Source organism: Acipenser ruthenus, chromosome 4 (genome assembly GCF_902713425.1).
Source record: "Acipenser ruthenus chromosome 4, fAciRut3.2 maternal haplotype, whole genome shotgun sequence".
In the NCBI taxonomy this organism is placed as follows: domain Eukaryota; kingdom Metazoa; phylum Chordata; class Actinopteri; order Acipenseriformes; family Acipenseridae; genus Acipenser; species Acipenser ruthenus.
This window is the reverse complement of record NC_081192.1, coordinates 85,988,347-86,001,389: the sequence shown is the minus strand read 5'-3', so window position 1 is coordinate 86,001,389 and position 13,043 is coordinate 85,988,347. Positions and strand designations below refer to the sequence as shown.

Sequence of the window (13,043 nt, the reverse complement as noted above, 5' to 3'; positions counted from 1 at the left end):
CTGGGATTATTCCAGGACTGGGCAAGCCCTGGCAGGATGGCTCATGTTCTGCTTTGTGTAAATGTACTGTAAAAATATGAACGAAAGTACAGAATGATAGCAGTTGGTTGGTAAAGAACAAAATGTACCCCAATGCTGAAAAAGTAAGGTTGCATGTATATCCTCAATCATGCAATTATTCCCCGATTTTGTACAGAATCGAATGCATTCCATTCTTCTTGCAGCATCTAGAGAACACAGCCAGTGATTACAGCTGGTAGATCTTTTGTAATTCAATAATAGTAATCATAGCAATAAAGTTCAACTAGTGCAGACAGTTTATTGTGGGCCTGTAATTGCTGTAGTTACAGTAAATTACTTTTCCAGATACTTATCATTATAAAGCAAGCTCATATTATTTTCAAACCAGATTCTCAGAAGATTAAAAAATATTCTGGTACAGTGATATGTGACAGTCTGCACTTCTGTGAGTGTGTATTTGAAATGTAGCCTGGTATTGCTACAAGGTTTGAGATATACAGAAACAGTCTGTGCCACATCCCTTGCTGGCATTTAATTACAAAGCAGACCTACTTATTTCCCAGGGTGGTTACAGGCTCTTGGAAGAATTTGTGCTTGCTATTTCAGCATATTAATCTAATACAGGGCTAGAAGTTAACTTTAAGGCAGTAGTGAGGATTTGCTACCTGCCTGGAAAGTAGGTAGCAAAATGGTCTTATTCGGTAGCGTTTTATTCAACTAATAATTTTATATATAAATAATTACAAAAATAAACCCCTACCTACTGTTTTATATAGACCTGAATATCCCAAACTATCACATAGTGGGCCTATATTTAAATCAGAAAGTATTTATTGAAACCACCTTGTGCTCAACTAATGCAATTCCTTGTCAATGTATTTTGTTTTAAGTTCTACAAGAATATCTGTCCTCTAAGCATTTGATATGCCATCAGTACGGTTAACCAGATTATGTTTCATTGGTGCAAATTAAATGGTACGAAATTATCGTCTTATCGGTCTTCAGTTGTTGACTGAGATTTCGGTAACAAACAAATCATACACACCTATAAAAGATAGCGATTTAAAAAATTTTAAAAAATAAAGTAACGTGTACTCATTATCCTGCATTGTATGACTTTTATAAATTATAAAGTTATAACCACAACCGAGCTGTTTAAAAATGAAAGCTAATTTCAACACTGTACCGCTACATTTAAAAGATTCATGCAACGTGTTATACTAATTGGTGTGTTTATAAATATCAGGGTTAGAAACTAACACAATTTGAAACTAGCTAGTCCTGATGTAAACTTACTAGTCCTGATGTGAAGTGCCTAAATTGGAATCAAGAACAGTAATTGGAGTCCCTAAAAATATTACTATATTATTTTATTGTATTTAACAAAGGCACCTTAGTAAACACTCATACAGATAGAGCAATCAATCACCTGTTTGCACCAGGGCAGCAGTGTGGAGTAGTGGTTAGGGCTTTGGACTCTTGACCGGAGGGTCGTGGGTTCAATCCCAGGTGGGGGACATTGCTGCTGTACTCTTGAGCAAGGTGCTTTACCTAGACTGCTCCAGTAAATACCCAACTGTATAAATGGGTAATTGTATGTAAAAATAATGTGATATCTTGTAACAATTTGTAAGTCGCCCTGGATAAGGGCGTCTGCTAAGAAAGAAATAAATTAAAAAAATAAAATAAAAAGAAAAAATGAAATACTGAGCGACTACTATACTGTGTGCTGAGAAACTGACACTGACCGCACCAGACGGGAGGACAGAGGAAAACATTCTCTCAGCTGTGTTACCTTGCCGACCACGGAGCTCCACCTGAAATTGACACCGATTGTTTATTTTATTGTTCATTACTGTGTTGTTAATTACAAAAATTCTGGCTGCTTTGTGGAGTTGGGGGTTATAGCCAGTGAGCGATTTTAAATAACTGAATTATTACCTACAATAATGTACTCGCATACACACAGGTCTTCACTGAAGTCCCAATTTAATGACCACACGTTTCACTGTAGCTCTTGGGATGAAATTATCTAGGTGGCTTTTTTCTGGAAGTAGCAGAAAACCGCTTCAGCAAGTACGCTGAATCTACTAGGTTGGATACTAATGAGAGCATAAAATACATCATTCATTACCATACAAATTACATATTCATTCTGATTACCATAGTGTGGCACAATAAAATCAGTGTGTGCTGTAATATGCCCACAGTGTTGCGCTATAATGAATACAATTGCAACAGTAAATACAGAAATCATGAACGTGCACACTAATTGCAATTGTGGTGCACCATAATGTTTAGTGCCTTTCTGTAAATGAGGCCCTTTATCTCTGAACGCTAGAGCGAGTGTGGCATAATGCAGGTGTAATGGGGAGGTACAAGAATTGCCCGACTTGAGAGCACATTTGTTTTAAGTACTCGCCCAGAGGACTACTGAGACACAGATATGAACTAGTCCTCATCAGAATTAATTCGCCTTGGGCAAGCGTGAGTTTCCCTGAATATGTATGCTCGCCACCTGCCTTTTCACTGCATTTTTAAATGCTGTACAATAAGTAATAACAGAATAAGTGATATCAACAAGATAAAAAAAAAATATATATATATATATATATATATATATATATATATATATATATATATATATATATATATATATATATATATATATTAAACAGTGACATTAGTTACCAATGTGTGTAAGTTCTAGTTTGACAGTGCTATATATATATATATATATATATATATATATATATATATATATATATATATATATATATATAAGCGCTCTTAGACTTATGATGCACGGCACTTACAATGCTTTTGCATTATTACCCTGCTTCGACTTTACGATATTGATACGGCACATTTACTGTGTTCAGTTCTGGTCACTTCGTTACAAAAAGGATATTGCTGCTCTAGAAAGAGTGCAAAGAAGAGCGCCCAGAATTATCCTGGGTTTAAAAGGCATGTCGTATGCAGACTGGCTAAAAGAATTGAATCTATTCAGTCTTGAACAAAGAAGACTACGCGGTGATCTGATTCAAGCATTCAAAATCCTAAAAGGTATTGACAATGTCGACCCAGGGGACCTTTTTGACCTGAAAAAAGAAACAAGGACCAGGGGTCACAAATGGAGATTAGATGAAGGGGCATTCAGAACAGAAAATAGGAGGCACTTTTTTACACAGAGAATTGTGAGGGTATGGAACCAACGCCCCAGTAATGTTATTGAAGCTGACACCCTGGGATTCAATAAGCTACTAACAACCAAACAAGCAAGATGGGCTGAATGGCCTCCTCTTGTTTGTAAACTTTCTTATGTTCTTACAACACAGCGAGACAGAAGCCATGCGTCATGTGTGCATGCTCGGTGTCCGAACCGCAGTACCTGTCGTGGTTGCCCTGACTTAGTCACTTAACCTTTGTTTTTTTTTGTTTGTTTTTTTTATTTTCCCCTTAACTATGGCTGATAAGACCAATGGACAAAATGAAACATGCTGTGAAATGCTGTGAAATTATACGTTAACTTCGAGCCTTGTCTAATACATCCCCAAACAACGTCTACCCCAAAACATGTTCTGATGCTAGCAGGGATTGCTACCAGAAAGCACTGCATGAATGTCGCTGGCTCAGTGCTAGAGATTGATGTACAGGGTGGTTTTAAAGTCAGTAGGTCACTTTGCATGCTGCTGTCAAGAAAAAAAAAAGAAAACATTCAGTGCTGAGTGTCTGGTCACTTTATTAGGACTGTCTAATATCAGGTTGGGCCATTGATTTCCTTGATCACAGCCTTGACCAGATGTGGCGTCCAGTTAATAATAATTCACACAATTTATGCCAAGAAATGGTCAGGACTTGACTGATGGGTTTTTCAAGTTCATCCCAATCATGCTTATTTGAATTGCGATCTGGAGTTTGTGGTGGCCATGGAAGATGCCTGACTTCTCTTTCATGCGCTTCAAACCATTCACACACAATTCTGGCATGGTGGTCGGGTGCATTATTGTCCTGAAAGTGTCTGTCACATCAAAGTACCGGTGCAGCATTGTTTGGTGGACTTGATCTATCAAATGGGTACGTATTGCAGCATTTCCAGAGTAATCAAGGGACCCTGGGAATATCAGGAGGTCATGCCCCACACCCAGGCAATTCTAAATCCAATCGTGTAGACTGGTCCTTATAAAGTGGCCAGGCTTTGCAGGTGAAGGCTCTAAATGATGTGTATATAGAGGGTGCTACTGTAGTGCAGTGTCAATGCAAAAAGATGTTTTGCCATCTAACTGGTGAACTCTCAACACACAAGATAAATTCAGATAAACATTTGCTTTTCTTTGTACCTTGCACACCCAAGTCAGTAAGTGTCATGTGAGAGTAATGTTTGTATTAGTTAAATTATGGCAATCAGTAATATTTACTGTAGTGTGCATTATGGATGACTTAAGACAATCAAATACTTAATTTGTTGTCCTAGGGTTATCTCTCTGTAAAGAAGTTCTATAATAGTTAATACAGCACCATTTGTCTAAAACAGGGGTCTCCAATCCTGGTTCTGGAGGGCCGGTGTCCCTTCTGGTTTTTGTTCCAGCTGCACCCTAATCAATTAATTGGACCAATTAAGCTTCTAGTAAGCACTTAATTGGTCTAATTAAGTAATTAGGGTACAGTTGGAACAAAAACCAGGAGGGACACTGGACCTCCAGGACCAGGACTGCCGACCCCTGGTCTAAAGGAAAGGTTTAGATTCCATCACATTTTTTATATACAGAATGCAGCATTACTTGCTTATAAACCACCCAGCATTTAACCAGAGAATAACTTCCTGAAGTAAATAGTTTGCGTATAAATACCAAATGATGTTCTTTTTCACAGTGAAATGGTAGATATCCTGTGGCTGCTTTGTATTGTTGTACTGTACATTTTGTATTCTGTTTCAGTGTTCATTTTACAATACCCTGAACATAACTCTCACTACAGTTTAAATTGCAATCTACAGGTGGCAGGTTTAAGAAGGAGATTATTGTCGATGGACAGAGTTACCTCCTTCTGATCAGAGATGAGGGGGGCCCCCCTGAACTACAGGTAAGTTTTCAAGCATCACAGAATCTTTCTTATATTTATCTCCGTGCATGATGGATACAGCAAGAAGAATCATCAGACAAATTATCTAAATTTGTATTCCATGGACTAAAGTTTGTTTTCCTTGGTCTGCTCTTGACAGACTTAATGTAATGAAAGCTGAAAACAAAATCTGATTAGCGAAGTCGGAGGTCACAATTTAAGGCATCCTATTAGCAGGCGTGATTTAACGTGAACCTCAAAAGGGGTTCTTATTTGGCCATAGACATTTCTCATTTAAAGGAGCACATCTTAAATAAAGATCTCAAACTGAAATACCACTGACTCATTGGGTAGGCGGTGCAGGGCTACATCACTAGCCTTTCCATGTCTTTCACCTCTGGAAGCCTGGATTAAAATCCCTTTCAGGTCTGTGAAAAAAATAAAGATCCTCAAAAGTTTCCAATAAACAAACAGGAGTAAACACATTATTTGTGGAACACATTGCATTTCAGATGGCTCAGCCTTCTGTCTTCTATAAAGTGACGTGTTAAACATACACTTCATGAAGGACCTGCCTAAACCAGTAAAAATTCAAGCATTGTGTTTGGATGATGCAAAGACCGCCCAAGCACTTTGAAAGGCTGTGAAATCAATGTCCTGCGAAATTCTTCTGTACATTTGTCTCTCTCGTATGTTTTACTTCCCTGGCTGGTAACACAAGGGTGAAGTTAGATAATACAGGCTTTAAATACGAGGATAAATAAGGATTTCTTGCAAACCTGGCACAAAATGTGAGAAATGTTTGCATTATTTATGTCTTGTTGCCTTTTTTGAAGGCTTTGCTACTAATCATTCAAGCATGTTTACCAGTATGGGTGCAAACATTAAAAGTTTGTTCTGGTCTGCTTGCCCTATCAGTTGTCGATAACAGTGTCGGTGATAGTTACATCAGGATATGATTAAATACAAAATACTACAGATTAAACACTTGGCAGATTACAGTACTCTGAAGTACAGGATTAAATGCAGTAAAATAGGGGGCAGATAAGAGCAAATAAAGCGCATTTAAGGAAGGGTGATATGTGTCCCAGGGGAAAAACAGAGGAGTTCTACAGGTGCTGTCTGAAGAGGTGAGTCTTAAGGAGACGCCGGAATGTGGTCAGGGACTGGGCAGTCCTGACATCTGTAGGAAGGTCATTCCACCACTGCGGAGCGAGGGTGGAGGAGGAGCGTGCTCTGGAGGCAGGGGAGCGTAGAGGAGGTAGAGCCAGTCTTTTAGTGCAGGTGGAGCGGAGAGGTCGAGTTGGGGTGTAGGGAGAGATGAGGGTCTGGAGGTAGCTGGGTGCAGTCTGGTCAAGGCATCTGTAGGCTAGTACAAGAGTCTTGAACTGGATGCGAGCGGTGATCGGGAGCCAGTGGAGTGAGCGGAGTAGTGGAGTTGCGTGGGAGAGGTGAGGCAGAGAGAACACCAGGCAGGCAGCGGAGTTCTGGATGAGCTGGAGCAGACGGGTGGCAGACGCAGGGAGGCCAGCCAGGAGGGATTTGCAGTAGTCTAGGCGGGAGAGTACCAAGGCCTGGACCAGGAGCTGGGTGGCGTAGTTGGTGAGGATGGGTCGGATTCTTTGGATGTTGCTCAGGAAGAATCGGCAAGTGCGTGCCAGAGTAGAGATGTGCTGGGAATAAGAGAGGCAGGGGTCCAGGGTGACTCAGAGGTTCTTAGCGGAGGAAGAGGGAGAGAGTGTGGTAGATTCTAGAGGAACAGAGATAGAGCAAGTAGAGCAAGGGGACTGTCACTGATGAAGTAAAAGAGGATTGTACTCCAGCCTGGCTCACTGTGGATACCGACAGCCTGGCACCATTATTCCTATTCATATGGCATGCTGGAATTCATGTTCATTTAGAGCCATTCTGTTTTGTAGTGCAGCTATGGGTTTTAAAGAGACATGGTTGTGTATTTGGATATTTTAACATGCAGGGCCCAGTGGCTGAGGTTTAATGATATGTATCACGATACAAAGGTCACAGTACAATGCACATTATATGATTTATAATGCGTAACTCTAAAATTATGATTTTTGTGTTTTTAAATGTTCATTTTTAAATAATTTCATTATTTTAATATGCACACCCATGTAAATCTCCATATGTGTTTGTGGTGGATGGCAGTATGGTTGGGGGGTTCATTCAAGAGTCCCTTGGCAGACAATATATTTATGTTTAATGAATATGCTGTGAGGCTGCCTGCATTGCTCTCTGGTGACCCCTGCTGGGGAGTGGGGGGAATGCAGAACACAGGCTGATTTTTATTTAAAATTGTTTTAGGAGGATGAAACAATGTTTTTAATAATAACACCGTCATAATAAAAAAAAAATTGATATAAACATACTTACATTTGTAAAGCATTTATGGGTATATGGGAGGGGGGGAACCCCCTTAATTAACAAAACACAATCACTTACAATGCCACAGCCCATTCTCAGATTAACATTACTCTGGCTCCACTGTGTGTTGTGCAAGGGTGCCGTCCCTAAACAACCCTGCAAGTCTGTCACAGCATTAAGAAGCTCTGCCCTGCCCTGATCTTGTATACCAGCAGGAAGGATGAGCGGGATCTAAGGAACCCTTAGGCATTTTGTTTTAAGACCACTTTTGGGAATGCAGTACATAGTCCTGACTGAATTTCAGGATAGTATGCTTCATAAATTTGACCAGGGAAAAAAACAAAAACCACAAAACACACACACCAAAAAGTTTTTAGAATATCCTTTTTCACCTAATTTAAATAAAATAAGTCAAGGATTTTTTTTGTTTCGATTGTTCAGTACCACCTTCTGTCTGGAATTGGAAATGAAGGGTCAGTGCTTTTGCTTGATAATCAGAGACAGAAATGGGAATGGAAGGGAGTCAGCTGGGTTAATGTCTTGTTTTAGATTGTTGCACCACAGACCATACATGTCAACATTAAGTTATCAAAATAAGGGAGATATTGCACAGTGTCTGAAATAGTTTTTTTAAATGAATGAATAGGTTTATGCTGCCATTAACAGAGCAGTTTTATTTTATTTTCAAATAATGTTTACTTTATGAAAAAAAATTAATAGTTTAAAATAACTGAAAAAAAATTAAAAAAATAATAATTAACTTTTATTACAGATTAAATATGTTTGTCCCAGGTCTGGGTCACATCAGAGGCAACCAAAATTCATAGCCATCAAATTCAAACATTCTCTCTGCCCTTGAGGCTCTGGTTGTAAGCATAGGTTGCAGATTTGGCAGCAGCCAGTACTTTGCTAGAAGGACAATATTTGTGAGCCGGTTCAAGGTAGTTCATTTTGCATGACAGTAGAGAGCATACCGTAGAGTTATCCAGGTTCATCCTGTTCTCAGTCACAATCTTCCTTGCTGTGAGGGATTCAAAGACGTGCCTTCATTAATAATGACAAGTGCCTAAATCTTGCTTGCTTTCCCACAACTCCCCAGAATCTGTCTACCTTCCCTTCTTTGTGGATCTCTGTCCTGTCTTATCTGGAACTCAATCATTTCATCTCTCAATCTGTCTACATCAAATTTTAGCTGTGGAAATGTCTCTGATAACCTCACCACTGCAAATACAAATACAGAAATCTTAAAATTAAAAACACAGAAGCTGAAATGATTTTCAGTGTCACAGAATGAAAATCAACTTGAAATCCTTGAAGATGGATAAAAAACACTAGTGTTATTGTACTTTGTGAAAGATAACTTCTAATCAGATATGATTAACAGTTAAAATCACTAGTTTTTTACTTGACGAGTAGGACTTGCATCTCGGGAAGCCATTGTAAGCGGTGAGTCGAGAGACAGCACTGGCGCGGGGGCTCTTGTGTCTCCTGAAGCTGCTTCGCCTATGTTACCTGCCCTAACACGCGCAGCGTTGCCTTCCACTGGCTTCCCCTGGGTCCTAAACTATGACAGATATCTTCCGGTATTGTGCCAAGGGCACTATGATTTAGAACTTGAAAAATTAGCAAACCAAATTACTTTGGCAAAATATTAAGTTTAAAATGCGGGAGAAAGCTTGTCCCGGGAGAAGGGTGAAAAATACGGGAGATTTGACAGACTGATGTTGTGTTGTCCTCTCACCCTCTCAGTTTGCCGCCTGGGTTGATGCTGTGGTCTTTGTCTTCAGTCTGGAAGATGAAATCAGTTTCCAGACAGTTTATAATTACTTCCTGCGGCTCTCCAGTTACCGAAACACAGCCGAGGTCCCCATGGTCCTTGTTGGCACACAAGGTGAGGAACTGTACTATTCATGCATCAGTGAAAGACGGCGCATGGTGTAGTCTCTCTTCCTATTTTTTTCCAGTATCTCTATATATGAAAGCAGGTAAATAAAGATACAGGACATTTAATATGTAGGGGAAATTTAGCATTTTGACTTTTTAGTAATCATTAAAGTGATTGTGCAGTAGCTAAGAAAATAATTATACCTAATGTGGACGTCCATTTGTTATAGAAGTCTCAAATATTCATTAAAAAATAAATAAATAAATAAAAAATCTGGTTATCGGGTTAGGGCACTACTGCGTGGAGTGCAGGGTGGGTAATAAATGTAGTGCTTGCTGGTTTAAATCCCCATAGCACAGACTTGATCTTGGGCTGTTGCTCCTGCAGGATATTTTGGAAAATCCATGCTGGACCATGCCTTTTAAAATGTTCAGTAGCTTTACAACACCTACTACTTGCATTGTCAGGTGAAAAGGTTAGACAGGTGGAACAGTTTGTATGTTAATCCGTAGTCATCCTATGTCAGTAATTGGGCATTTCTAATTTATTTCTAGTTAAACAAGTAGTTATTAGCACTCGATGCATGTTCTTTTTTGTTGTAATGTCGTTGTTATTTACTAAATAAATTCACAACATCTGCATGTTTCTTTTCTTTATTGCTATTCAATTTGAAAGATGCAATCAGTGCTGCGAATCCCAGAGTTATTGATGACTCCCGGGCGAGGAAACTATCCAATGATCTGAAACGATGCACTTACTACGAGACCTGTGCCACGTACGGTCTCAATGTGGAACGAGTGTTCCAGGACGGTAAGATCATGCTTTAATATTCACAGCCATCAGCTAATATTCACAGATTGATTTGTTGTTAAATATTTCATGTTTGAGTGGGGGTTCAGGGTTTCATATGCCTCCAATTAAAACGCTTCATAGTTTTGTTTTAATAATTTCTGTAAACAGAGTAATTACAGATACGATTAGCTCTTGGATTGTCTTCACCAAACCTGCTTATAACGAACACTCAAGGGACTGTCTAGAAGTGTTCTTTGATAACTAACTGATGGCTACTTGCCTGCTGTTGCTCTGCACATTGTAAACATGCCTTACCTTCAGCGAATGATTACTCAGCTAGGTCCTCTGTTTGGAGTCTCATGTCTCACCTGCAGTGTTGAAGTGTTCTCATTATTAGTGTCTGTCTGATATTCGATTAGGAAATTGATTGCTGATTGAACCTCTACAGACTTTGCAGATTGACTGAAATTGTATCGATTTGTTCTTTTTGTGGATTTGTTCCACAGTGTTGCAATGGTGACAGTGGTGATATGGTGTCAAAACATGCTTCTTTCTGCTTTTGTTTTTCAGTTGCCCAGAAGGTGGTAGCTTTAAGGAAAAAGCAGCAGCTTTCTATTGGTCCCTGCAAGTCTCTGCCAAACTCTCCCAGCCATTCCTCCGTCCCCTCCTCCTCCTCCTCCATCCCCTCAGTGCACATTAACCAGGTGAGGAACTGCAGCCTTGCAGTGCACTGAGATCAGGGAATACGTGTGCATACAATCCTTTCTGAAAGACTTTTCATGCTCTCCCTTATAAATGACTTCTTTCCATGTAGAAACACATTCCTTTTAATTCCTATTCATGGTCATAGTTTCCAAATATGTTGTCCACATGTGGGCTTTTACTTTGAGTGGGGTGATGTTATGCCAATTTAAAAGCTTTATCATATATAAAGGACACCAATCAATCCAGTAGTTTTTATCAATCCAGTAATCATTAATTGAATAATTGACATTATTTAAAATTTCAGATGACAATTTTCAACTATCTTAGCATTCATTAATTGAAAATGGTTTTACAATCAATTGTTAATCCATACATGGTGTAATTATACAATAATTAAACACAAACACTGATATATTAAAACACTTTAAAATACTGCCATATATTCTGCTATTATTATTATTATTATTTATTATTTGTTTCTTAGCAGACACCCTTATCCAGGGCAACTTAAAATTATTACAAGATATCACATTATTTTTACATACAGTTACCCATTTATACAGTTGGGTTTTTACTAGAGCAATGTAGGTAAAGTACCTTGCTCAAGAGTACAGGAGCAGTGTCCCCCACCTGGGATTGAACCCACGACCCTCCGGTCAAGAGTCCAAAGCCCTAACACTACTCCACACTGCTGCCCACACTGCTGCTATATGTTACAGATCATATTACATAGCTAACTTAAACACAGTTATTTAATACTAAAGATTGGAAGACATTGGAACATGATTCCCAACCCCGGACACCTGAAGATTCAAGTTTGCATACAGAGATAAATCATCGTTTTTAAAAAATGTAAGATTTTTAGAGAGGGACTGGGATCCAATGTTTCATTAAGTCTGTGTGGTTCCATAGATTTTTAAAGTATAAATCCACAATGACTCTCTCCTTATTAGCAGGTTAATTGTATTACCACCTCTCTGACCACCTGTAAGGTAGAAATCGAGGTTCATGGCTTTATAGTGTCTCGCTGTCACATAATCTATATTATGTATTGCAGCCTTATGTTCTGTCTTTTTTAATTGTTTTATTTGTCCTACATACAGTGCTCCCTTGCTATAAGGCTATAATGCTTCTACAGCATGTCCCCCAATTCCCTATACTAATGATTCATGCACTATTTCTACAGTAAATACAGTACCGGTGTTCAAACTGTAACAACTTCACAGTCTAACTTCCGTTTCTGTCTCTCCCTTTTGATACAGTATCTGAACTGAAGAAAAGCTGCGCTGGCACGTTATAACACAGACGTGTTATTCAGCATTTGTTTTATAACTAAATAAATATTAGGCCTTTTCTAATGTATTTACTTTTTTGTTGCGAGAGGAGCTGCAGCTTTCTCTGGGAGATGAGACGCTTCAGCCCCGCTCCGGCAACCAAACCTGGGCCAGGCCCATTCCCTCTTCCCCTCTCCCAACCCACTCTCCTTCTCCTTTATAGGCTATTTATAGTTTAAAAACTGCTAATTAAAGTTATCTACGAGTGGGAATGTTACCTTTTTTTTTGTAAAAAATATAGCATTGATTTACATGGTGCTTTATGCATGGTTAATTCACGGAAAGTTACATTTTTGGTTCACCTATATTATAGAGAGGGAGTTTTTATTTTGTTTTTTAGTCAGATGTGTGTTATGTGTCCCGCGGTGCCCCCCACCCCTTCCCCGTTTATAAAGCTCATATTGTGTCCCCCCCTCGCCCCGTCCCCCACCCCCCCTGAGAACCGCGTTCTAACGAGGGAGCACTGTAAACTAAGCCACAAGGGCATTTAAGCATATATACCACATGGGTTGTATTACAATTTTATAAGACTTTGTATCATATATTTATGACCAGAGTAGATGATTCAAATATTTAGTATTGTGTGTGTTAGAACAATGAACACATCGAAAGTTACCATGTACTGTTTTAGTAAGCCAATTGTCATTAGGTGGTATTGATTTATTCTAGTAGCGACTAACGCATCCTTAATATTCCTACCACGTCTAAAACAACATCTAGGTAAAGAGGTAACGAAAGGATGAAGTTGAGGATCACATTCCAATATCCTCCAATGTTTCGAGATTATTCTTTTAATGTCATTGAAGATATAATTATACTCTGTGACAAACTGTAATCTTTCTTGTGTAATCAAATCATTAATC

General features: G+C 39.0%; 1 protein-coding gene across 5 annotated transcripts in view; it reads left to right on the top strand.

The window, feature by feature from the left end:
• Positions 1–13,043, top strand: part of LOC117400573 (arf-GAP with GTPase, ANK repeat and PH domain-containing protein 3-like) — a 215,215-nt gene that overhangs the window by 121,827 nt on the left and 80,345 nt on the right. For all 5 annotated transcript variants that reach the window (XM_034000726.3, XM_034000725.3, XM_034000727.3 and 2 more), the window contains exons 4-7: positions 5,018–5,103; positions 9,214–9,355; positions 10,025–10,159; positions 10,712–10,845. In XM_034000726.3, coding sequence (XP_033856617.1) covers positions 5,018–5,103; positions 9,214–9,355; positions 10,025–10,159; positions 10,712–10,845 — 497 coding nt within the window. The remainder of the gene's footprint in view (positions 1–5,017; positions 5,104–9,213; positions 9,356–10,024; positions 10,160–10,711; positions 10,846–13,043) is intronic.